The following is a 26337-nucleotide window of genomic DNA, read 5'->3' as shown; positions in this document are numbered from 1 at the left end:
TGCAAATCTACCAAGACCTGGCCGTCCCTCTAAACTTTCAGCTCATACAAGGAGAAGACTGATCAGAGATGCAGCCAAGAGGCCCATGATCACTCCGGATGAACTGCAGAGATCTACTGCTGAGGTGGGAGACTCTGTCCATAGGACAACAATCAGTCGTATATTGCACAAATCTGGCCTTTATGGAAGAGTGGCAAGAAGAAAGACATTTCTTAAAGATATCCATAAAAAGTGTTGTTTAAAGTTTGCCACAAGCCACCTGGGAGACACACCAAACATGTGGAAGAAGGTGCTCTGGTCAGATGAAACCAAAATTGAACTTTTTGGCAACAATGCAAAACGTTATGTTTGGCGTAAAAGCAACACAGCTGAACACACCATCCCCACTGTCAAACATGGTGGTGGCAGCATCATGGTTTGGGCCTGCTTTTCTTCAGCAGGGACAGGGAAGATGGTTAAATTTGATGGGAAGATGGATGGAGCCAAATACAGGACCATTCTGGAAGAAAACCTGATGGAGTCTGCAAAAGACCTGAGACTGGGACGGAGATTTGTCTTCCAACAAGACAATGATCCAAAACATAAAGCAAAATCTACAATGGAATGGTTCAAAAATAAACATATCCAGGTGTTAGAATGGCCAAGTCAAAGTCCAGACCTGAATCCAATCGAGAATCTGTGGAAAGACCTGAAAACTGCTGTTCACAAATGCTCTCCATCCAACCTCACTGAGCTCGAGCTGTTTTACAAGGAGGAATGGGAAAAAATGTCAGTCTCTCGATGTGCAAAACTGATAGAGACATACCCCAAGCGACTTACAGCTGTAATCACAGCAAAAGGTGGCGCTACAAAGTATTAACTTAAGGGGGCTGAATAATTTTGCACGCCCACTTTTTCAGTTTTTGATTTGTTCAAAAAGTTTGAAATATCCAATAAATGTCATTCCACTTCATGATTGTGTCCCACTTGTTGTTGATTCTTCACAAAAAAATACAGTTTTATATCTTTATGTTTGAAGCCTGAAATGTGGCAAAAGGTCGCACAGTTCAAGGGGGCCGAATACTTTCGCAAGGCACTGTATATTCAGTAGTTCTTCTCGACTGTATGTAATGAAACCTAAGATGACCTGGGGTACTAATGTAAGAAATAACACGTAAAAAAACAAAAAACTGCATAGTTTCCTAGGAACGCGAAGCGAGGCGGCCATCTCTGTCGGTGCCGGAAGTAATGTGCACTACTAACCTCAGGTGAGACAGACAGGTGAGAGACAGTTCTACAACGTGCATTACTAACCTCAGGTGAGACAGACAGGTGAGAGACAGTTCTACAACGTGCATTACTAACCTCAGGTGAGACAGACAGGTATGAGACAGTTCTACAACGTGCATTACTAACCTCAGGTGAGACAGACAGGTATGAGACAGTTCTACAACGTGCATTACTAACCTCAGGTGAGATAGACAGGTGAGAGACAGTTCTACAACGTGCACTACTAACCTCAGGTGAGACAGATAGGTGAGAGACAGTTCTACAACGTGCATTACTAACCTCAGGTGAGACAGACAGGTGAAAGGGGTCCAACAATGTAACTCAGTTGTTATACATCCTGTCGCTCTGCTACTGAAAACTGTGTGAAACATCAGTGAATATTCATCATGCACAGAGTGAATCAGAGAAGTATCTACAAGGACTTAGGAAAAGTTGTTAATCACCACAAAATAGTTGGAATTAGAGGGCTGGCGTTTTTAGCTCAATGTTTTGCTCTGAATGTGATTCATTCTGCACCTTTTAAGAGGGTCAAGCCTGATTGCGGGTCTAGCTGGTGATTTGTTCCGTTGCGATTGGCGTGGTAATTATAGGCTTGTTCTGATAACGGTGGCTGCAGCACGAGACTGCTCTGATGATTCTCAGAGTTCTAGAAGCACTGATTAGTTCCGTAAAGAGAATGCTCCATCTTCACCATTTTGTAGCTGTACTTCTCCCACAAGGAGAATGGCAAGGCTGTGTGCATGTGTATCGTAAGTCTATCTGTATTGATCTCAATGAGATTATTTTAGCATGCTAGGCTGTTATAATGACATCCGTAGTCTCAGTACTGATTGTGTCATTCCTTTGTTGTTTTAGGGGCTAAAGATGATATAACAGCATTATATGGTGAATGTCAGATAGTCCTCACATCCTCAGCCTTGCATTATTCACATCGCGCAAAAACACTTGGACGCACACGCACACACTGCACCGCCACCCTGTAATACCCTCTGCCTCACACACACACACGGTCACACACTCCCGCTTGCAGGAAAGAAGATGAAAGACAGTTTGTTGAGAGTAATTGCAGAAAAAATAAATCACTTTGCTGCCAAAATATATCCCACTGCATGTTATGGAGATTTAGCCAGAGAATTGGATTCCTCCAGCTGTGAAATCCCTTTCTGTATTCTTGCCGGCCATACACATCATTATTCTACACTACAGAATACTACAGAGCCAGGCAACACTATTTCTCTCTTCAATGCACAGTCAATTTTGCTTTTGAAAATGTTGCGTTCCATTGCAGTCATTTACTTCACCTGCCTAGCGTGTGTTTATTGATGTTTCTGACCATCTCACAGAGAGGAGTATGATTCATGCGTCAGCTCCTTGGTTTTGCATCAGCATCAAGATGGTGAACAAAGCTCCAAATCTTGACTATCTCAGATAAAATCCTGGTGGGTTTGACTTTGAATATAATTCATGTCATGAAATGCACTCGGATCTGCATTATATTCAAAGAAATAGAGGACATGAGTGGTTCAGAACCTGTTCACTTAGATCATTTTTTCTCAAACCTGTATAAACTGAAGGAACACCAAGCTAGACTCCCTCCTTTTGCCAATCCACAACTCAGCGATGCCTGTCCACTTATATTGGACTTACCAAGCCTGTGCAAGCTCCCTTCTTTCCTCGAAACCCCTCAAATATTTTCTGTTTCAGTTCCATACTAGTGTTTTGCTAGTGTTCTAGTGTTCTGCTAGTGTTCTAGTGTTCTGCTAGTGTTCTAGTGTTCTGCTAGTGTTCTAGAGTTCTGCTAGTGTTCTAGTGTTCTGCTAGTGTTCTAGTGTTCTGCTAGTGTTCTAGTGTTCTGCTAGTGTTCTAGAGTTCTGCTAGTGTTTTAGTGTTCTGCTAGTGTTTTAGTGTGCTGCTAGTGTTCTAGTGTTCTGCTAGTGTTCTAGTGTTCTGCTAGTGTTCTAGTGTTCTGCTAGTGTTCTAGTGTTCTAGTGTTCTGCTAGTGTTCTAGTGTTCTAGTGTTCTGCTAGTGTTCTAGTTTTCTGCTAGTGTTCTAGTGTTCTGCTAGTGTTCTAGTGTTCTAGAGTTATGCTAGTGTTCTAGTGTTCTGCTAGTGTTCTAGTGTTATGCTAGTGTTCTAGTGTCTGCATGTGTTCTAGAGTTCTGCTAGTGTTCTAGAGTTCTGCTAGTGTTCTAGTGTTCTGCTAGTGTTCTAGTGTTCTGCTAGTGCTCTAGTCTTCTGCTAGTGGTCTAGAGTTATGCTAGTGTTCTAGTGTTCTGCTAGTGTTCTAATGTTCTGCTAGTTATCTAGAGTTATGCTAGTGTTCTAGTGTTCTGCTAGTGTTCTAGTCTTCTGCTAGTGGTCTAGAGTTATGCTAGTGTTCTAGTGTTCTGCTAGTGTTCTAGTGTTCTGCTAGTGTTCTAGTGTTCTGCTAGTGTTCTAGTGTTCTGCTAGTGTTCTAGTGTTCTAGTGTTCTGCTAGTGTTCTAGTGTTCTAGTGTTCTGCTAGTGTTCTAGTGTTCTGCTAGTGTTCTAGTGTTCTAGAGTTATGCTAGTGTTCTAGTGTTCTGCTAGTGTTCTAGTGTTATGCTAGTGTTCTAGTGTCTGCATGTGTTCTAGAGTTCTGCTAGTGTTCTAGAGTTCTGCTAGTGTTCTGCTAGTGTTCTAGTTTTCTGCTAGTGTTCTAGTGTTCTGCTAGTGTTCTAGTGTTCTGCTAGTATTCTGCTAGTGTTTTAGTGTTCTGCTAGTGTTCTAGATTTCTGCTAGTGCTCTAGTGTTCTGCTAGTGTTCTAGTGTTCTGCTAGTGGTCTAGAGCTATGCTAGTGTTCTAGTTTTCTGCTAGTGTTCTAGTGTTCTGATAGTATTCTGCTAGTGTTCTAGTGTTCTGCTAGTGTTCTAGTGTTCTGCTAGTGTTCTAGTGTTCTGCTAGTGGTCTAGAGCTCTGCTAGTGTTCTAGTTTTCTGCTAGTGTCCTAGTGTTCTGATAGTATTCTGCTAGTGTTCTAGTTTTCTGCTGGTGTTCTAGTGTTCTGCAAGTGGTCTAGAGCTCTGCTAGTGTTCTAGTGTTCTGATAGTATTCTGCTAGTGTTCTAGAGCTCTGCTAGTGTTCTAGTTTTCTGCTAGTGTTCTAGTGTTCTGCTAGTGGTCTAGAGCTCTGCTAGTGTTCTAGTTTTCTGCTGGTGTCCTAGTGTTCTGATAGTATTCTGCTAGTGTTCTAGTGTTCTGATAGTATTCTGCTAGTGTTCTAGAGCTCTGCTAGTGTTCTAGTTTTCTGCTAGTGTTCTAGTGTTCTGCTAGTGGTCTAGAGCTCTGCTAGTGTTCTAGTGTTCTGATAGTATTCTGCTAGTGTTCTAGTGTTCTGCTTGTGTTCTAGTGTTCTGCTAATGCTCTAGTGTTCTGCTAGTGTTTTAGTGTTCTCCTAGTGGTCTAGAGTTCTGCTAGTGTTCTAGTGTTCTGCTGGTGTTCTAATGTTCTGCTAGTGTTCTAGTGCTCTGCTAGTGTTCTAGAGTTCTGGCCTCTGTGTGAAGTCGGGTCATAGAGAGAGGAGAGATCACAAAGCCCAGTGAGAGACAGATGTTTCAGGCTGAGAAATTTGATAGCTTTGTTGTTGTCTGACACAACACCCTGCTGCCTCACATCCTACCTCCTCTGGTCCTGCTGTTGGTTTATTCCTCCTAGGCTCAGACAGAAAGCATAAACCTACCGTCTGTCTCTCCTTCCCTCTACTTGCTGACAGACCACCCCACTGCCCGTTACATGGCGGCCAATCTCCTCTGGTTCTGTTGTGGGTTTGTTCTCTAACTCTGCTGTGAGACTATGAAACATATGTCCTGGAGTCCGACATGACAAAGATATTACAACACACCCTGCCGACCGTCCTATAGTGGCCCATCTCTCCCATCATCTCCCAGTGTCCTATAGTGGGTTAATCTCTGAGACGTGTTCCCTCTGACATGGTGGGTTAGTCTCTGAGACATGTGTTCCCTCTGACATGGTGGGTTAGTCTCTGAGACATGTGTTCCCTCTGACATGGGGGTTTAGTCTCTGAGACATGTGTTCCCTCTGACATGGGGGTTTAGTCTCTGAGACATGTGTTCCCTCTGCCATGGTGGTTTAGTCTCTGAGACATGTGTTCCCTCTGCCATGGTGGTTTAGTCTCTGAGACATGTGTTCCCTCTGACATGGTGGGTTAGTCTCTGAGACATGTGTTCCCTCTGACATGGTGGGTTAGTCTCTGAGACATGTGTTCCCTCTGCCATGGTGGTTTAGTCTCTGAGACATGTCTTCCCTCTGACATGGTGTGTTAGTCTCTGAGACATGTGTTCCCTCTGACATGGTGGGTTAGTCTCTGAGACATGTGTTCCCTCTGCCATGGTGGGTTAGTCTCTGAGACATGTGTTCCCTCTGCCATGGTGGTTTAGTCTCTGAGACATGTGTTCCCTCTGACATGGTGGGTTAGTCTCTGAGACAGACATGTTCCTTCTATCATGGTGGGATAGTCTCTGAGACAGACATGCCTTCCTTCTGTAAAGAGAATGTAGCAGGGTTTCATACTTTGAGACTTATTGGAGAACGGGTGAGAGCTGCAGGTACCCCCTCAGGCACAGAGGCTTCGAACATGTTCCCTGTGCACAGTGGGCCAGACATGGGCTCTACATCAGTACTTCCCAATCCACTCTAATCAGGGAACATCAGACGTTCCACCTTTTTGTTTTAGCCCTAACTGGCACCTGATTCAATTAGTCAAGGGGTTGATGATTAGTAGAGTAATGGATTCAGTTGTGCCTGTTCAGGACTATAACAAATATGTGAAACGTCTGGTGGTCCCTGAGGAGAGTGTTGTGAAACCCTGCTCTACATAAAAGTAGATGGGTAAAGGCATATGAATGAATCGCCTGAAGCTGAAAACAAAAAGCCTAGAACGTTTTGGGCTTAGAATGTGTCGGCCTTAGAATGACTCGGGTTTAGAATGTGTCTGGTTTAGAGTGTGTCTGGTTTAGAGTGTGTGTGGTTCAGAATGTCGGGTTCAGAATGTCTGGTTTAGAATGTGTCTGTGGCAGGTTTAGAATGTGGCAGGTGTAGAATGTGGCAGGTGTAGAATGTGGCAGGTTTAGAATGTGTCAGGTGTAGAATGTGTCAGGTGTAGAATGTGGCAGGTGTAGAATGTGGCAGGTGTAGAATGTGTCTAGATTAGAATGTGGCAGGTGTAGAATGTGGCAGGTGTAGAATGTGGCAGGTGTAGAATGTGGCAGGTGTAGAACGTGGCGGATGTAGAATGTGTCTGGTGTAGAATGTGTCTAGTTTAGAATGTGGCAGGTGTAGACTGTGGCAGGTGTAGAATGTGTCAGGTTTAGAATGTGGCATGTTTAGAATGTGGCAGGTGTAGAATGTGTCAGGTGTAGAATGTGTCAGGTGTAGAATGTGTCACGTGTAGAATGTGTCAGGTGTAGAATGTGTCAGGTGTAGAATGTGTCAGGTGTAGAATGTGTCAGGTGTAGAATGTGTCAGGTGTAGAATTTGTCTGGTGTAGAATGTGTCTGGTGTAAAATGTGTCTAGTTTAGAATGTATCAGGTATAGAATGTGGCAGGTTTAGAATGTGTCTAGTTTCGAATGTGACAGGTGTAGAATGTGTCAGGTGTAGAATGTGGCAGGTGTAGAATGTGTCTGGTGTAGAATGTGGCAGGTGTAGAATGTGTCTGGTGTAAAATGTGTCTAGTTTAGAATGTATCAGGTATAGAATGTGGCAGGTTTAGAATGTGTCTAGTTTCGAATGTGACAGGTGTAGAATGTGGCAGGTGTAGAATGTGTCTGGTGTAGAATGTGTCTGGTTTAGAATGTGGCAGGTATAGAATGTGGCAGGTGTAGAATGTGGCAGGTGTAGAATGTGTCTGGTGTAGAATGTGGCAGGTGTAGAATGTGTCTGGTGTAAAATGTGTCTAGTTTAGAACGTATCAGGTATAGAATGTGGCAGGTTTAGAATGTGTCTAGTTTCGAATGTGACAGGTGTAGAATGTGTCAGGTGTAGAATGTGGCAAGTGTAGAATGTGTCTGGTGTAGAATGTGGCAGGTGTAGAATGTGTCTGGTGTAAAATGTGTCTAGTTTAGAATGTATCAGGTATAGAATGTGGCAGGTTTAGAATGTGTCTGTTTTAGAATGTGTCTAGTTTAGAATGTGGCAGGTTTAGAATGTGTCTGCTGTAGAATGTGTCTGGTGTAGAATGTGGCAGGTGTAGAATGTGGCAGGTGTTGAATGTGGTAGGTGTAGAATGTGTCTGGTGTAGAATTTGGCAGGTGTAGAATGGGTCAGGTGTAGAATGTGTCTGGTTTAGAATGTGTCAGGTGTAGAATGTGGCAGATGTAGAATGTGGCAGGTGTAGAATGTGGCAGGTGTAGAATGTGGCAGGTTTAGAATGTGTCTGGTGTAGAATGTGTCTAGTTTAGAATGTGTCTAGTTTAGAATGTGGCAGGTGTAGAATGTGTGAGGTGTAGAATGTGGCAGGTGTAGAATGTGGCAGGTGTAGAATGTGGCAGGTGTAGAATTTGGCAGGTGTAGAATGTGGCAGGTGTAGAATGTGGCAGGTTTAGAATGTATCATGTATAGAATGTGTCTGGTTTAGAATGTGTCTAGTTTTGAGTGTGAGAGGTGTAGAATGTGTCAGGTGTAGAATTTGTCTGGTGTAGAATGTGTCTGGTGTAAAATGTGTCTAGTTTAGAATGTATCAGGTATAGAATGTGGCAGGTTTAGAATGTGTCTGGTTTAGAATGTGCCAGGTTTAGAATGTGTCAGGTGTAGAATGTGGCAGGTTTAGAATGTCAGGTGTAGAATGTGTCAGGTTTAGAATGTGTCTCCTTTAGAATGTCAGGTGTAGAATGTGGCAGGTTTAGAATGTGGCAGGTGTAGAATGTGGCAGGTTTAGAATGTGGCAGGTGTAGAATGTGTCTAGTTTAGAATGTGTCAGGTGTAGAATGTGGCAGTTTTAGAATGTGTCAGGTGTAGAATTTGGCAGGTGTAGAATGTGGCAGGTGTAGAATGTGGCAGGTGTAGAATGTGTCTGGTGTAGAATGTGTCAGGTGTAGAATGTGGCAGGTGTAGAATGTGGCAGGCGTAGAATGTGTCTGGTGTAGAATGTGGCAGGTGTAGAATGTGGCAGGTGTAGAATGTGGCAGGTGTAGAATGTGTCTAGTTTAGAATGTGTCTAGTTTAGAATGTGGCAAGTGTAGACTGTGGCAGGTGTAGAATGTGTCTAGTTTAGAATGTGTCAGGTGGAGAATGTGGCAGGTGTAGAATGTGGCAGGTGTAGAATGTGGCAGGTGTAGAATGTGGCAGGTTTAGAATGTGTCAGGTGTAGAATGTGTCAGGTGTAGAATGTGGCAGGTGTAGAATGTGTCTGTTGTAGAATGTGTCTGGTGTAGAATGTGTCTAGTTTAGAATGTGGCAGGTTTAGAATGTGTCTGGTGTAGAATGTGTCTGGTGTAGAATGTGGCAGGTGTAGAATGTGGCAGGTGTAGAATGTGTCTAGTTTAGAATGTGTCTAGTTTAGAATGTGTCAGGTGTAGAATGTGGCAGGTGTAGAATGTGGCAGGTGTAGAATGTGTTAGGTGTAGAATGTGTCTAGTGTAGAATGTGGCAGGTGTAGAATGTGGCAGGTGTAGAATGTGGCAGGTTTAGAATGTGTCAGGTGTAGAATGTGTCAGGTGTAGAATGTGGCAGGTGTAGAATGTGTCTGTTGTAGAATGTGTCTGGTGTAGAATGTGTCTAGTTTAGAATGTGGCAGGTTTAGAATGTGTCTGGTGTAGAATGTGTCTGGTGTAGAATGTGGCAGGTGTAGAATGTGGCAGGTGTAGAATGTGTCTGGTTTAGAATGTGGCAGGTGTAGAATGTTGCAGGTGTAGAATGTGGCAGGTGTAGAATGTGGCCGGTGTAGAATGTGTCTGGTGTAGAATGTGGCAGGTTTAGAATGTGGCAGGTGTAGAATGGGTCTGGTGTAGAATGTGGCAGGTGTAGAATGTGTCGGGTGTAGAATGTGTCTGGTGTAGAATGTGTCAGGTGTAGAATGTGGCAGGTGTAGAATGTGGCAGGTGTAGAATGTGTCTGGTGTAGAATTTGGCAGGTGTAGAATGGGTCAGGTGTAGAATGTGTCTGGTTTAGAATGTGTCAGGTGTAGAATGTGGCAGATGTAGAATGTGGCAGGTGTAGAATGTGGCAGGTGTAGAATGTGGCAGGTGTAGAATGTGGCAGTTGTAGAATGTGGCAGGTGTAGAATTTGGCAGGTGTAGAATGTGGCAGGTTTAGAATGTATCATGTATAGAATGTGTCTGGTTTAGAATGTGTCTAGTTTTGAGTGTGAGAGGTGTAGAATGTGTCTGGTGTAAAATGTGTCTAGTTTAGAATGTATCAGGTATAGAATGTGGCAGGTTTAGAATGTGTCTGGTTTAGAATGTGCCAGGTTTAGAATGTGTCAGGTGTAGAATGTGGCAGGTTTAGAATGTCAGGTGTAGAATGTGTCAGGTTTAGAATGTGTCTCCTTTAGAATGTCAGGTGTAGAATGTGGCAGGTTTAGAATGTGGCAGGTGTAGAATGTGGCAGGTTTAGAATGTGGCAGGTGTAGAATGTGTCTAGTTTAGAATGTGTCAGGTGTAGAATGTGGCAGGTTTAGAATGTGTCAGGTGTAGAATGTGGCAGGTGTAGAATGTGGCAGGTCTAGAATGTGGCAGGTGTAGAATGTGTCTGGTGTAGAATGTGTCAGGTGTAGAATGTGGCAGGTGTAGAATGTGGCAGGCGTAGAATGTGTCTGGTGTAGAATGTGGCAGGTGTAGAATGTGACAGGTGTAGAATGTGGCAGGTGTAGAATGTGGCTAGTTTAGAATGTGTCTAGTTTAGAATGTGGCAAGTGTAGACTGTGGCAGGTGTAGAATGTGTCTAGTTTAGAATGTGTCAGGTGTAGAATGTGGCAGGTGTAGAATGTGGCAGGTGTAGAATGTGGCAGGTTTAGAATGTGTCAGGTGTAGAATGTGTCAGGTGTAGAATGTGGCAGGTGTAGAATGTGTCTGGTGTAAAATGTGTCTGGTGTAGAATGTGTCTAGTTTAGAATGTGGCAGGTTTAGAATGTGTCTGGTGTAGAATGTGTCTGGTGTAGAATGTGGCAGGTGTAGAATGTGAGAGGTGTAGAATGTGTCTGGTGTAGAATGTGGCAGGTGTAGAATGTCGCAGGTGTAGAATGTGGCAGGTGTATAATGTGGCCGGTGTAGAATGTGTCTGGTGTAGAATGTGGCAGGTGTAGAATGTGGCAGGTGTAGAATGTGTCTGGTTTAGAATGTGTCAGGTGTAGATTGTGTCAGGTGTAGATTGTGTCAGGTGTAGAATGTGGCAGGTGTAGAATGTGGCAGGTGTAGAATGTGTCTAGTTTAGAATGTGTCTGGTGTAGAATTTGGCAGGTGTAGAATGGGTCAGGTGTAGAATGTGTCTGGTTTAGAATGTGTCAGGTGTAGAATGTGGCAGATGTAGAATGTGGCAGGTGTAGAATGTGGCAGGTGTAGAATGTGGCAGGTGTAGAATGTGTCTGGTGTAGAATGTGTCTAGTTTAGAATGTGTCTAGTTTAGAATGTGGCAGGTGTAGAATGTGTCAGGTGTAGAATGTGGCAGGTGTAGAATGTGGCAGGTGTAGAATGTGGCAGGTGTAGAATTTGGCAGGTGTAGAATGTGGCAGGTGTAGAATGTGGCAGGTTTAGAATGTATCATGTATAGAATGTGTCTGGTTTAGAATGTGTCTAGTTTTGAGTGTGAGAGGTGTAGAATGTGTCAGGTGTAGAATTTGTCTGGTGTAGAATGTGTCTGGTGTAAAATGTGTCTAGTTTAGAATGTATCAGGTATAGAATGTGGCAGGTTTAGAATGTGTCTGGTTTAGAATGTGCCAGGTTTAGAATGTGGCAGGTGTAGAATGTGGCAGGTTTAGAATGTCAGGTGTAGAATGTGTCAGGTTTAGAATGTGTCTCCTTTAGAATGTCAGGTGTAGAATGTGGCAGGTTTAGAATGTGGCAGGTGTAGAATGTGGCAGGTTTAGAATGTGGCAGGTGTAGAATGTGTCTAGTTTAGAATGTGTCAGGTGTAGAATGTGGCAGGTGTAGAATGTGGCAGGTTTAGAATGTGTCAGGTGTAGAATGTAGCAGGTGTAGAATGTGGCAGGTGTAGAATGTGTCTGGTGTAGAATGTGTCTGGTGTAGAATGTGTCAGGTGTAGAATGTGGCAGGTGTAGAATGTGGCAGGTGTAGAATGTGTCTAGTTTAGAATGTGTCTAGTTTAGAATGTGGCAAGTGTAGACTGTGGCAGGTGTAGAATGTGTCTAGTTTAGAATGTGTCAGGTGTAGAATGTGGCAGGTGTAGAATGTGGAAGGTGTAGAATGTGGCAGGTTTAGAATGTGTCAGGTGTACAATGTGGCAGGTGTAGGATGTGGCAGGTGTAGAATGTGTCTGGTGTAGAATGTGTCTGGTGTAGAATGTGTCTAGTTTAGAATGTGGCAGGTTTAGAATGTGTCTGGTGTAGAATGTGTCTGGTGTAGAATGTGGCAGGTGTAGAATGTGGCAGGTGTAGAATGTGGCAGGTGTAGAATGTGTCTGGTGTAGAATGTGGCAGGTGTAGAATGTCGCAGGTGTAGAATGTGGCAGGTGTAGAATGTGACCGGTGTAGAATGTGTCTGGTGTAGAATGTGGCAGGTGTAGAATGTGGCAGGTGTAGAATGTGTCTAGTTTAGAATGTGTCTGGTGTAGAATTTGGCAGGTGTAGAATGGGTCAGGTGTAGAATGTGTCTGGTTTAGAATGTGTCAGGTGTAGAATGTGGCAGATGTAGAATGTGGCAGGTGTAGAATGTGGCAGGTGTAGAATGTGGCAGGTGTAGAATGTGTCTGGTGTAGAATGTGTCTAGTTTAGAATGTGTCTAGTTTAGAATGTGGCAGGTGTAGAATGTGTCAGGTGTAGAATGTGGCAGGTGTAGAATGTGGCAGGTGTAGAATGTGGCAGGTGTAGAATTTGGCAGGTGTAGAATGTGGCAGGTGTAGAATGTGGCAGGTTTAGAATGTATCATGTATAGAATGTGTCTGGTTTAGAATGTGTCTAGTTTTGAGTGTGAGAGGTGTAGAATGTGTCAGGTGTAGAATTTGTCTGGTGTAGAATGTGTCTGGTGTAAAATGTGTCTAGTTTAGAATGTATCAGGTATAGAATGTGGCAGGTTTAGAATGTGTCTGGTTTAGAATGTGCCAGGTTTAGAATGTGGCAGGTGTAGAATGTGGCAGGTTTAGAATGTCAGGTGTAGAATGTGTCAGGTTTAGAATGTGTCTCCTTTAGAATGTCAGGTGTAGAATGTGGCAGGTTTAGAATGTGGCAGGTGTAGAATGTGGCAGGTTTAGAATGTGGCAGGTGTAGAATGTGTCTAGTTTAGAATGTGTCAGGTGTAGAATGTGGCAGGTGTAGAATGTGGCAGGTTTAGAATGTGTCAGGTGTAGAATGTAGCAGGTGTAGAATGTGGCAGGTGTAGAATGTGTCTGGTGTAGAATGTGTCTGGTGTAGAATGTGTCAGGTGTAGAATGTGGCAGGTGTAGAATGTGGCAGGTGTAGAATGTGTCTAGTTTAGAATGTGTCTAGTTTAGAATGTGGCAAGTGTAGACTGTGGCAGGTGTAGAATGTGTCTAGTTTAGAATGTGTCAGGTGTAGAATGTGGCAGGTGTAGAATGTGGAAGGTGTAGAATGTGGCAGGTTTAGAATGTGTCAGGTGTAGAATGTGGCAGGTGTAGGATGTGGCAGGTGTAGAATGTGTCTGGTGTAGAATGTGTCTGGTGTAGAATGTGTCTAGTTTAGAATGTGGCAGGTTTAGAATGTGTCTGGTGTAGAATGTGTCTGGTGTAGAATGTGGCAGGTGTAGAATGTGGCAGGTGTAGAATGTGGCAGGTGTAGAATGTGTCTGGTGTAGAATGTGGCAGGTGTAGAATGTCGCAGGTGTAGAATGTGGCAGGTGTAGAATGTGACCGGTGTAGAATGTGTCTGGTGTAGAATGTGGCAGGTGTAGAATGTGGCAGGTGTAGAATGTGTCTGGTTTAGAATGTGTCAGGTGTAGATTGTGTCAGGTGTAGAATGTGTCTGGTTTAGAATGTGGCAGATGTAGAATGTGGCAGGTGTAGAATGTGGCAGGTGTAGAATGTGTCTGGTGTAGAATGTGTCTAGTTTAGAATGTGTCTAGTTTAGAATGTGTCAGGTGTAGAATGTGGCAGGTGTAGAATGTGGCAGGTGTAGAATGTGGCAGGTGTAGAATGTGTCTAGTGTAGAATGTGGCAGGTGTAGAATGTGGCAGGTGTAGAATGTAGCAGGTTTAGAATGTGTCAGGTGTAGAATGTGTCTCCTTTAGAATGTCAGGTGTAGAATGTGGCAGGTTTAGAATGTGGCAGGTGTAGAATGTGGCAGGTTTAGAATGTGGCAGGTGTAGAATGTGTCTAGTTTAGAATGTGTCAGGTGTAGAATGTGGCAGGTTTAGAATGTGTCAGGTGTAGAATGTGGCAGGTGTAGAATGTAGCAGGTGTAGAATGTGGCAGGTGTAGAATGTGTCTGGTGTAGAATGTGTCAGGTGTAGAATGTGGTAGGTGTAGAATGTGGCAGGCGTAGAATGTGTCTGGTGTAGAATGTGGCAGGTGTAGAATGTGGCAGGTGTAGAATGTGGCAGGTGTAGAATGTGTCTAGTTTAGAATGTGGCAAGTGTAGACTGTGGCAGGTGTAGAATGTGTCTAGTTTAGAATGTGTCAGGTGTAGAATGTGGCAGGTGTAGAATGTGGCAGGTGTAGAATGTGGCAGGTGTAGAATGTGTCAGGTGTAGAATGTGGCAGGTGTAGGATGTGGCAGGTGTAGAATGTGTCTGGTCTAGAATGTGTCTGGTGTAGAATGTGTCTAGTTTAGAATGTGGCAGGTTTAGAATGTGTCTGGTGTAGAATGTGTCTGGTGTAGAATGTGGCAGGTGTAGAATGTGGCAGGTGTAGAATGTGGCAGGTGTAGAATGTGTCTGGTGTAGAATGTGGCAGGTGTAGAATGTCGCAGGTGTAGAATGTGGCAGGTGTAGAATGTGGCCGGTGTAGAATGTGTCTGGTGTAGAATGTGGCAGGTGTAGAATGTGGCAGGTGTAGAATGTGTCTGGTTTAGAATGTGTCAGGTGTAGATTGTGTCAGTTGTAGAATGTGTCTGGTTTTGAATGTGGCAGGTGTAGAATGTGGCAGGTGTAGAATGTGTCTGGTGTAGAATGTGTCTAGTTTAGAATGTGTCTAGTTTAGAATGTGTCAGGTGTAGAATGTGGCAGGTGTAGAATGTGGCAGGTGTAGAATGTGGCAGGTGTAGAATGTGTCTAGTGTAGAATGTGGCAGGTGTAGAATGTGGCAGGTGTAGAATGTGGCAGGTTTAGAATGTGTCAGGTGTAGAATGTGTCAGGTGTAGAATGTGGCAGGTGTAGAATGTGTCTGGTGTAGAATGTGGCAGGTGTAGAATGTGGCAGGTGTAGAATGTGTCTGGTTTAGAATGTGTCAGGTGTAGATTGTGTCAGGTGTAGAATGTGTCTGGTTTAGAATGTGGCAGATGTAGAATGTGGCAGGTGTAGAATGTGGCAGGTGTAGAATGTGGCAGGTGTATAATTTGTCTAGTTTAGAATGTGGCAGGTTTAGAATGTGTCTGGTTTAGAATGTGTCTGGTGTAGAATGTGGCAGGTGTAGAATGTGGCAGGTGTAGAATGTGGCAGGTGTAGAATGTGTCTAGTTTAGAATGTGTCTAGTTTAGAATGTGGCAAGTGTAGACTGTGGCAGGTGTAGAATGTGTCTAGTTTAGAATGTGTCAGGTGTAGAATGTGGCAGGTGTAGAATGTGGCAGGTGTAGAATGTGGCAGGTTTAGAATGTGTATGGTGTAGAATGTGGCAGGTGTAGAATGTGTCTGGTGTAGAATGTGGCAGGTGTAGAATTTGGCAGGTGTAGAATTTGGCTGGTTTAGAATGTGGCAGGTGTAGAATGTATCTGGTGTTGTGTGTGGCAGGTGTAGAATGTGTCTCGTGTAGAATGTGGCAGGTGTAAAATGTGTCAGGTGTAGAATGTGTCAGGTTTAGAATGTGTCAGGTGTAAAATGTGTCAGGTGTAGAATGTGGCAGGTTTAGAATGTGTCTGGTGTAGCATGTGTCTGGTTCAGAATGTGTCTGGTTTAGAATGTGTCTGGTTTAGAATGTGTCTGGTGTAGAATGTGTCTCGTTTAGAATGTGTCTCGTTTAGAATATGTCTCGTTTAGAATGTGTCAGGTGTAGAATGTGTCTGGTTTAGAATGTGGCAGGTGTAGAATGTGTCTGGTTTAGAATGTGTCTGGTGTGTCTGGTTTAGAATGTGTCGGCTTCAGAATGTGCCTGGTTCAGCATGTGTCTGGTTCAGAATGTTACTGGTTTATAATATGTCTGGTTTATAATGTGTCTGCTTCAGAATTTGCCTGGTTTAGAATGTGTTGGCCTAGAATGTGTCTGGTTCAGAATGTGTCTGGTTCAGAATGTGTTTGGTTCAGAATGTGTCTGGTTCAGAATGTGTCTGGTTCAGAATGTGTCTTGTTCAGAATTTGTCTGGTTTAGAATGCTTCTGGATTAGAATGAGTCTGGTTTAGAATATGTCTGGTTTAGAATTTGTCTGGTTTAGAGTGTGTCTGGTTTAGAGTGTGTCTGGTTTAGAGTGTGTCTGGTTTCGAGTGTGTCTGGTTTAGAGTGTGTCTGGTTTAGAGTTTGTATGGTTTAGAGTGTGTCTGGTTCAGAGTGTGTCTGGTTCAGAATGTGTCTGATTGAAAATGTGTCTGGTTCAAATTGTGTATGGTTGAGATTGTGTCTGGTTTAGAATGTGTCTGGTGTAGAATTAGTCTGGTTTGGAATGTGTCTGGTTTAGAATGTGTTCAGAATTTGTCAGGGTTAGAATATGTCTGGTTAGAATATGTCTGGTTTAGAATGTATCTGGCTTAGAATGTGTCTGGTTAGAATTGGTCTGGTTTAGAATGTGTTGGCCGTAGAATGTGTCTGGTTCAGAATGTGTTTGGTTCAGAATGTGTCTGGTTCAGAATATGTCTGGTTCAGAATGTGTCTGGTTCAGAATTTGTCTGGTTTAGAATGTGTCTGGATTAGAATGAGTCTGGTTTAGAATGTGTCTGGTTTAGAATGTGTCTGGTTTAGAGTGTGTCTAGTTTAGAGTGTGTCTGGTTTAGAGTGTGTCTGGTTTAGAGTGTGTCTGGTTCAGAATGTGTCTGGTTCAGAATGTGTCTGGGTAGAATGTGTCTGGTTTAAAATGTGTCTGGTTTAGAATGTGGCAGGTTTAGAATGTGGCAGGTTTAGAATGTGGCAGGTGTAGAATGTGGCAGGTTTAGAATGTGTCTGGTGTAGAATGTGGCAGGTGTAGAATGTGTCTGGTGTAGAATGTGGCAGTTGTAGAATGTGTATGGTGTAGAATGTGGCAGGTGTAGAATGTGTCTGGTGTGGAATGTGGCAGGTGTAGAATGTGGCAGGTGTAGAATTTGTCTGGTTTAGAATGTGGCAGGTGTAGAATGTATCTGGTGTTGTGTGTGGCAGGTGTAGAATGTATCTCGTGTAGAATGTGGCAGGTGTAAAATGTGTCAGGTGTAGAATGTGTCAGGTTTAGAATGTGTCAGGTGTAAAATGTGTCAGGTGTAGAATGTGGCAGGTTTAGAATGTGTCTGGTGTAGCATGTGTCTGGTTTAGAATGTGTCTGGTTTAGAATGTGTCTGGTTTAGAATGTGCCTGGTGTAGAATGTGTCTCGTTTAGAATGTGTCTCGTTTAGAATATGTCTCGTTTAGAATGTGTCAGGTTTAGAATGTGTCTGGTTTAGAATGTGGCAGGTGTAGAATGTGTCTGGTTTAGAATGTGTCTGGTGTGTCTGGTTTAGAATGTGTCGGCTTCAGAATGTGCCTGGTTCAGCATGTGTCTGGTTCAGAATGTTACTGGTTTATAATATGTCTGGTTTATAATGTGTCTGCTTCAGAATTTGCCTGGTTTAGAATGTGTTGGCCTTAGAATGTGTCTGGTTCAGAATGTGTTTGGTTCAGAATGTGTCTGGTTCAGAATGTGTCTGGTTCAGAATGTGTCTTGTTCAGAATTTGTCTGGTTTAGAATGTTTCTGGATTAGAATGAGTCTGGTTTAGAATATGTCTGGTTTAGAATGTGTCTGGTTTAGAGTGTGTCTGGTTTAGAGTGTGTCTGGTTTAGAGTGTGTCTGGTTTCGAGTGTGTCTGGTTTAGAGTGTGTCTGGTTTAGAGTTTGTCTGGTTTAGAGTGTGTCTGGTTCAGAGTGTGTCTGGTTCAGAATGTGTCTGATTGAAAATGTGTCTGGTTCAAATTGTGTATGGTTGAGATTGTGTCTGGTTTAGAATGTGTCTGGTGTAGAATGTGGCTGGTGTAGAATGTGGCAGGTGTAGAATGTGGCAGGTGTCGAATGTGTCTGGTGTAGAATGTGGCAGGTGTAGAATGTGGCAGGTGTAGAATGTGGCAGGTGTAGAATGTGGCAGGTTTAGAATGTGGCAGGTGTAGAATGTGTCTGGTGTAGAATGTGTCTGGTTTAGAATGTGTCTGGTTTAGAATGTGTCTGGTGTAGAATGTGTCTCGTTTAGAATGTGTCTCGTTTAGAATGTGTCCCGTTTAGAATGTGGCAGGTTTAGAATGTGGCAGGTGTAGAATGTGTCAGGTGTAGAATGTTTCAGGTTTAGAATGTGGCAGGTGTAGAATGTGTCTGGTTTAGAATGTCAGGTGTAGAATGTGGTAGGTTTAGAATGTGTCTGGTGTGTCTGGTTTAGAATGTGTCGGCTTCAGAATTTGTCTGGTTCAGCATGTGTCTGGTTCAGAATGTGACTGGTTTATAATATGTCTGGTTTATAATATGTCTGGTTTATAATGTGTCTGCTTCAGAATGTGCCTGGTTTAGAATGTGTTGGCCTTAGAATGTGTCTGGTTCAGAATGTGTTTGGTTTAGAATGTGTCTGGTTCAGAATGTGTTTGGTTTAGAATGTGTCTGGTTCAGATTGTGTCTGGTTTAGAATGTGTCTGGTTTAGAATTAGTCTGGTTTCGAATGTGTCTGGTTTAGAATGTGTTCAGAATTTGTCAGGTTTTGAATGTGTCTGGTTAGAATATGTCTGGTTTAGAATGTATCTGGTTTAGAATGTGTCTGGTTAGAATTGGTCTGGTTTAGAATGTGTTGGCCTTAGAATGTGTCTGGTTCAGAATGTGTTTTGTTCAGAATGTGTCTGGTTCAGAATGTGTCTGGTTCAGAATGTGTCTGGTTCAGAATTTGTCTGGTTTAGAATGTGTCTGGATTAGAATGTGTCTGGTTTAGAATGTGTCTGGTTTAGAGTGTGTCTGGTTTAGAGTGTGTCTGGTTTAGAGTGTGTCTGGTTCAAATTGTGTCTGGTTCAGAATGTGTCTGGGTAGAATGTGTCTGGTTTAAAATGTGTCTGGTTTAGAATATGTCTGGTTTAGAATGTGTCTGGTTTGGAATGTGTTCAGAATTTGTCAGGTTTAGAATATGTCTGGTTAGAATATGTCTGGTTTAGAATGTATCTGGTTTAGAATGTGTCTGGTTAGAATATGTCTGGTTTAGAATGTGTCCGGTTTAGAATGTATCTGGTTTAGAATGTGTCTGGTTAGAATATGTCTGGTTTAGAATGTGTCCGGTTTAGAATGTATCTGGGTAGAATGTGTCTGGTTTTAGAATGTGTCTGGATTTAGAATGTGTCTGGGTAGAATGTGTTTGGTTAGAATGTGTCTGGGTAGAATGTGTCTGGTTAGAATGTGTCATGTTTAGAATGTGTCTGGTTTAGAATGTGCCTGGTTTAGAATGTGCCTGGTTTAGAATGTGTCTGGTTAGAATGTGTCATGTTTATAATGTGTCTTGTTTAGAAAGTATCAGACTCAAAGCTGAAACAATATTTCCAGGGTACCAGTTTTATGAGGTGATAAGATACAGTATGTGTTGATAGTAAAGCTGAGATGTGAGGGGAGAGGCTGAGATTGGCGTAGCAGCCTTTGAAGTCTGGGCTAGTTTTCTTCTTTTCTCTCTGAGTCCTTTTCTGCAAGCTGCCATCCGAATAACCAGCCATATCTTCTCTCAGTAATAACCAGTCTTTTTACACACATAATGTGACTTCAGTGAATAATATCATATTTACCGAGGGCAACATTTTACACCAATTCAGGTTAGTGAGTTTCCCTTATCTTTTTTCCTCCGTTACTTATTTGTTTGCTTATTTGTTCGCTCTCAGCGCCCCAACCCACACAATCACAAACACACCGCATCACCCTCTCTCTCCCCCTCTTGCTCTCTCTCTCTTTCTCTCTCCTTTCTCTCTCTCTCTCTCTTTCTCTCTCTCTCTCTCTCTCTCTTTCTCTCTCCTCTCTCTCTTTCTCTCTCTCTCTCTCTCTCTCTCCTTGCCAGGACCAGCTTGCTTAGGGGACTCTTCTCCAGGTTAATTTCTCTGTAGGTGATGGCTTTGTTATGGAAGGTTTGGGAATCACTTCCTTTTAGGTGGTTGTAGAATTTAACGTCTCTTCTCTCTCTCTCTCTATCTCTCTCTCTCTCTCTCTCTCTCTCTCTCTCTCTCTCTCTCCCTCTCCTTCTATGAATACATGTATAATAATTGGACTCCGTAACCGTGGAGTCCGTGTGTGTGTGTTCGTCTTATCAGGACAGCAGGGCCTACAAGTAGCAGCTGTAGTGATGGATGTTGTGGAGGTGGTGGGGGCCCCAGCCGCGGCGTTTCATTAGTCTGTCAATTATATTATATTTAGAGTGTAACAGTGTGGTGGTCCAGCTCTCCAAACTCAACAAGCCCTCTGATATCATAACCCTGCTCTGTGACACCTCTTATTTTATTGCCCTGCTGGTCCCTTCTAATAAACGTCTCTCAGTCCACGCTCGCTAAGCACCAAGCGCTCCACTCAACGCGGCACCACGCTGAAATACGACCCCTATGTCCTCCCCGAGTCGGGCCCGAGAGAGGGGGTGAGGCGAGGGGGTGAGAGAGGTGGTGAGGCGAGGGGATAAATTAGAATTGTGGGATACTGAAGGCTGGCTTCCGCGTCCCAATTTGCACCATATTCCCTATACAGTGCTCTGCTTTTGACCAGATTGCTTTTGACCAATGCACTATATAGGGAATAGGTTGCCATTTGGGACACCCATCGTCCCCCATTCCTCCTCTGCTGCACACATCACAGCATGTGAGTGGGGCAAGGCTGATCTCTAGCTCTGGGTGCTTCCTTAGAGGCCCTTGACTGTAGAGAGGAGGAGAGGAGGAGAGGAGGAGAGGAGGAAGGGAAAAGCAGGTTCTAAATAATCGGAGGAATGAGAGGAAAGCTATAAGGAAAACAATTATATGTAGCTGGGAAGAAGAGAGCAAATCAAATCAAATCAAATCAAATGTTATTTGTCACATACACATGGTTAGCAGATGTTAATGCGAGTGTAGCGAAATGCTTGTGCTTCTAGTTCCGACAATGCAGTAATAACAAGTAATCTAACTAACAATTCCAAAACTACTGTCTTGTACACAGTGTAAGGGGATAAAGAATATGTACATAAGGATATATGGATGAGTGATGGTACAGAGCAGCATAGGCAAGATACAGTAGATGGTATCGGGTACGGTATGTACAAATGAGATGAGTATGTAAACAAAGTGGCATAGTATAGTATAAAGTGGCTAGTGATACATGTATTACATAAGGATACCGTCGATGATATAGAGTACAGTATATACGTATGCATATGAGATGAATAATGTAGGGTAAGTAACATTTATATAAGGTAGCATTGTTTAAAATGGCTAGTGATATATTTACATCATTTCCCATCAATTCCCATTATTAAAGTGGCTGGAGTTGAGTCAGTGTCAGTGTGTTGGCAGCAGCCACTCAGTGTTAGTGGTGGCTGTTTAACAGTCTGATGGCCTTGAGATAGAAGCTGTTTTTCAGTCTCTCGGTCCCAGCTTTGATGCACCTGTACTGACCTCGCCTTCTGGATGATAGCGGGGTGAACAGGCAGTGGCTCGGGTGGTTGATGTCCTTGATGATCTTTATGGCCTTCCTGTGACATCGGGTGGTGTAGGTGTCCTGGAGGGCAGGTAGTTTGCCCCCGGTGATGCGTTGTGCAGACCTCACTACCCTCTGGAGAGCCTTACGGTTGAGGGCGGTGCAGTTGCCATACCAGGCGGTGATACAGCCCGCCAGGATGCTCTCGATTGTGCATCTGTAGAAGTTTGTGAGTGCTTTTGGTGACAAGCCGAATTTCTTCAGCCTCCTGAGGTTGAAGAGGCGCTGCTGCGCCTTCTTCACGATGCTGTCTGTGTGAGTGGACCAATTCAGTTTGTCTGTGATGTGTATGCCGAGGAACTTAAAACTTGCTACCCTCTCCACTACTGTTCCATCGATGTGGATAGGGGGGTGTTCCCTCTGCTGTTTCCTGAAGTCCACAATCATCTCCTTAGTTTTGTTGACGTTGAGTGTGAGGTTGTTTTCCTGACACCACACTCCGAGGGCCCTCACCTCCTCCCTGTAGGCCGTCTCATCGTTGTTGGTAATCAAGCCTACCACTGTTGTGTCGTCCGCAAACTTGATGATTGAGTTGGAGGCGTGCGTGGCCACGCAGTCGTGGGTGAACAGGGAGTACAGGAGAGGGCTCAGAACGCAACCTTGTGGGGCCCCAGTGTTGAGGATCAGCGGGGAGGAGATGTTGTTGCCTACCCTCACCACCTGGGGGCGGCCCGTCAGGAAGTCCAGTACCCAGTTGCACAGGGCGGGGTCGAGACCCAGGGTCTCGAGCTTGATGACGAGCACGTAGAGTGAAGAATGATAAACACAATGAGAGGTTTGACTTGAGGTGATATATGGTAGGAATCTCTGACGGAATACTCTGAAAGCACATTCCAGTACAGGCTGGCTAGATATCTAGTATAGGCTGTCTTGATATCTAGTATAGGCTGTCTTGATATCTAGTATTGGCTGGCTAGGTATTTAGTACAGGTTGGCTAGATATCTAGTATTGGCTGTCTTGATATCTAGTGTAGGCTGGCTAGGTATTTAGTACAGGCTGGCTAGGTATTTAGTACAGACTGTCTAGGTATTTAGTACAGGCTGTCTAGGTATTTAGAAGAGGCTGGCTAGGTATTTAGTACAGGCTGGCTAGGTATTTAGTATAGGTTGGCTAGGTATTTAGTACAGGCTGGCTAGGTATTTAGTACAGACTGTCTAGGTATTTAGTACAGGCTGGCTAGGTATTTAGTATAGGCTGTCTAGGTATTTAGTACAGGCTGTCTAGCTATTTAGTACAGGCTGGCTAGGTATTTAGTACAGGCTGTCTAGCTATTTAGTACAGGCTGGCTGGGTATTTAGTACAGGCTGTCTAGGTATTTAGTACAGGCTGTCTAGGTATTTAGTACAGGCTGTCTAGCTATTTAGTACAGGCTGGCTAGGTATTTAGTACAGGCTGGCTAGCTATTTAGTACAGGCTGGCTAGGTATTTAGTTTAGGCTGTCTAGGTATTTAGTACAGGCTGTTTAGATATTTAGTATAGGCTGTCTAGCTATTTAGTACAGGCTGGCTAGGTATTTAGTACAGGCTGGCTAGGTATTTAGTACAGGCTGTCTAGGTATTTAGTACAGGCTGGCTAGGTATTTAGTACAGGCTGTCTAGGTATTTAGTACAGGCTGGCTAGGTATTTAGTACAGGCTGGCTAGGTATTTAGTACAGGCTGGCTAGGTACTTAGTACAGGCTGTCTAGATATTTAGTACAGGCTGTCTAGGTATTTAGTACAGGCTGGCTAGGTATTTAGTACATGCTGTCTAGGTATTTAGTACAGGCTGTCTAGGTATTTAGTACAGGCTGGCTAGGTATTTAGTACAGGCTGTCTAGGTATTTAGTACAGGCTGGCTAGGTATTTAGTACAGGCTGGCTAGGTATTTAGTACAGGCTGTCTAGGTATTTAGTACAGGCTGTCTAGGTATTTAGTACAGGCTGGCTAGGTATTTAGTACAGGCTGGCTAGGTATTTAGTACAGGCTGTCTAGGTATTTAGTACAGGCTGTCTAGGTATTTAGTACAGGCTGGCTTGGTATTTAGTTTAGGCTGGCTTGGTATTTAGTACAGGCTGTCTATGTATTTAGTACAGGCTGTCTAGCTATTTAGTACAGGCTGGCTAGGTATTTAGTACAGGCTGTCTAGCTATTTAGTACAGGCTGGCTAGGTATTTAGTACAGGCTGTCTAGGTATTTAGTACAGGCTGTCTAGCTATTTAGTACAGGCTGGCTAGGTATTTAGTACAGGCTGGCTAGGTATTTAGTTTAGGCTGGAGTGGGATGGTAGTAGGAGACTGGATGTGCTCTATTGCCACTCCAGGTTGTCTTCTGGTGGGGTCAATCTTCCATACAGATATATTTAGGTAGGTGACTGCATGGGTCCACTGTCTGCCACAATGTATGTGATGTGCAGCCTCTCACCATGTTCTCTGCTGTCTCTTCTCTGTCTGTCCCGGTGTCGCGCTTGCCCCGGCAGACGACAGATGACATAGTATCGTCGGCGGAGTGTTCCAGCGACGACGAGGATCTGGAGGAGTGTGATTCCGGACACGCAGGTGGGATGGGTGTGTCGAGTTGTGCTTGCTCAGACCTACCAGTCTATTTTTATTCCTTTGATTGATTTGCAACCAAAACCAAAAAAAAAAAGAGGATCGTTCTCTTCTAAGCATCAGGTCCCATGGGAGCCTAAACTGTAACTTCAGAATACTCCCTAAAAGCACCATGAGATACAGCAGTAAGGGTCTGAGGGTTTCAGCTATACGTATGTGGAAAGTTGAAAGAGCTCCAAGCACTTTGAAGTTGATGAAAGTAAATCCTTAGCAGGCCCTCTGTAGAAAAGTCACTTCTGAAGTTTTGAAGTTATATTTATGCTCCAAACTCTGAGTAAATGTATTCATAGTTCTACACACCCGCATATGTCATAGTGTTGTAGTCTGTAATGCAGTTGGATTATAGTCTCTGATACAAATTACACTGAGCTGTGGGGCCTCTGGTCGTTAACATGGTTAAAAGCGTGAATACTAAATTGTTTTCTCTCAGCATTCAAAGGAGAGCAAACTTTCAATCAAAAAAGTACCGAATTAGTATCAAGCTCCATGTTTACACTGATGCTTCAAAATGTATCTGTCCTGTTTTACATGGTTGACATGTTTCTCGCTGTGCGTGTGTGTGCTTCTTCTCGACAGAGGATACATTTTGAGATTATTTTTTAAAAGGAACAAAAAAAATGCTTTCAGCATAGATACTGTGATATGTAGCAGACTAACTACAACAGACCCAGTCCTCCCCCCTCTCTCTTCTCTCTTTCTCCTGTTTGTTCCTTTTGTTTCCTTATACGTTGGAGGCTTGCCTTACCTGAAATACTCTAATAGACAACAGATATCCTCCAACTTCGGTGTGCATCGTTTCTCTCTCTCCTGCCTCACCACACATAGTTGTCACCAGGTTGAAGTGAGTTATAACTCTCAGTAGTGTGAAATAATAATAATAATAATAACAATAATAATAATAATAATGATAACGCATAATGCCAGAGCTGAGCAGGAAGTAGATTTGAAATGGAAACATATCACTTGTTTTGAGACAACTTGGGTTTAGGAGCGGTTTGCTGCATGCTAATATTAATGATAAGCTGTCTGTCATGTCCCCAACAGAGCTCAGCTCAGCCCCATCAGAGCACAGCCAATCATATTGTCTGTCATGAGGATAATTCATCCAGATACACCCCTATTAGTCCTGAAAATGAATAACTACAAACAAATATTCTGATACACTCCTATTAGTCCTGAAAATGAATAACTACAAACAAATACTGTCTGATACACTCCTACTAGTCCTGAAAATTAATAACTACAAACAAATATTGCCTGGTTCAATGTGAACCAGCATAGACATAAACTACCCAGAACAGACATCCCCATTCAAGTCACCATTCTGTGGTTGGTAAATGTTCCGGTGGACTATTGAATATTCAAATTCTATGACTATTGTGTGAAGGGCCTCTCTCGCTCTCTCCTCTCCTGAATCCCTGTGGAAGTCATTCTTCCCCTCTCCTCCTTCCTGTGGAAGTCATTCTCCCCCTCTCCTCCCTCCTGTGGAAGTCATTCTCCCCCTCTCCTCCCTCCTGTGGAAGTCATTCTCCCCCTCTCCTCCCTCCTGTGGAAGTCATTCTCCCCCTCTCCTCCCTCCTGTGGAAGTCATTCTCCCCCTCTCTACCATCATGTGGAAGTCATTCTCCCCCTCTATACCATCCTGTGGAAGTCATTCTCCCCCTCTCTACCATCCTGTGGAAGTCATTCTCCCCCTCTCTACCATCCTGTGGAAGTCATTCTCCCCCTCTCTACCATCATGTGGAAGTCATTCTCCCCCTCTCTACCATCCTGTGGAAGTCATTCTCCCCCTCTCTACCAACCTGTGGAAGTCATTCTCCCCCTCTCTACCATCTTGTGGAAGTCATTCTCCCCCTCTCTAGCAACCTGTGGAAGTCATTCTCCCCCTCTCTCCTCTCCTGTGGAAGTCATTCTCCCCCTCTCTCCTGTCCTGTGGAAGTCATTCTCCCCCTCTCTACCAACCTGTGGATGTCATTCTCCCCCTCTCTCCTCTCGTGTGGAAGTAATCATCTCCCCTCCTGTGGATGTCATTCTCCCCCTCTCTACCATCCTGTGGATGTCATTCTCCCCCTCTCTACCATCCTGTGGATGTCATTCTCCCCTTCTCTCCCCTCCTGTGGAAGTCATTCTCCCCTCTTGTGGAATTTATTCTCCCCCTCTCTCATCCCGTAAAAGTCATTCGCCCCTCTTGTGGAAATTATTCTCTCCCTCCTCTTGTGGAAGTCATTCTCCCCCTCTCTCATCCCGCAAAAGTCATTCTTCCCCTCTTTACTGTACTGTGGAAGTCATTCTCCCCCTCTCTCCCCTCCTGTGGAAGTCATTCTCCCCCTCTCCCCTCTTGTGGAAGTCATT

General features: G+C 43.8%; 1 protein-coding gene across 5 annotated transcripts in view; it reads left to right on the top strand.

The window, feature by feature from the left end:
• nrxn3b (neurexin 3b) overlaps nucleotides 1-26337 on the top strand; it is a 610311-nt gene that overhangs the window by 550760 nt on the left and 33214 nt on the right. For all 5 annotated transcript variants that reach the window (XM_036976206.1, XM_036976207.1, XM_036976208.1 and 2 more), the window contains one exon: nucleotides 23853-23931. In XM_036976206.1, coding sequence (XP_036832101.1) covers nucleotides 23853-23931 — 79 coding nt within the window. The remainder of the gene's footprint in view (nucleotides 1-23852; nucleotides 23932-26337) is intronic.

This window comes from Oncorhynchus mykiss, chromosome 4 (assembly GCF_013265735.2).
Source record: "Oncorhynchus mykiss isolate Arlee chromosome 4, USDA_OmykA_1.1, whole genome shotgun sequence".
NCBI lineage: Eukaryota > Metazoa > Chordata > Actinopteri > Salmoniformes > Salmonidae > Oncorhynchus > Oncorhynchus mykiss.
The sequence above is the reverse complement of the archived record's forward strand: the minus strand, read 5'-3'. Positions and strand labels throughout refer to the sequence as shown.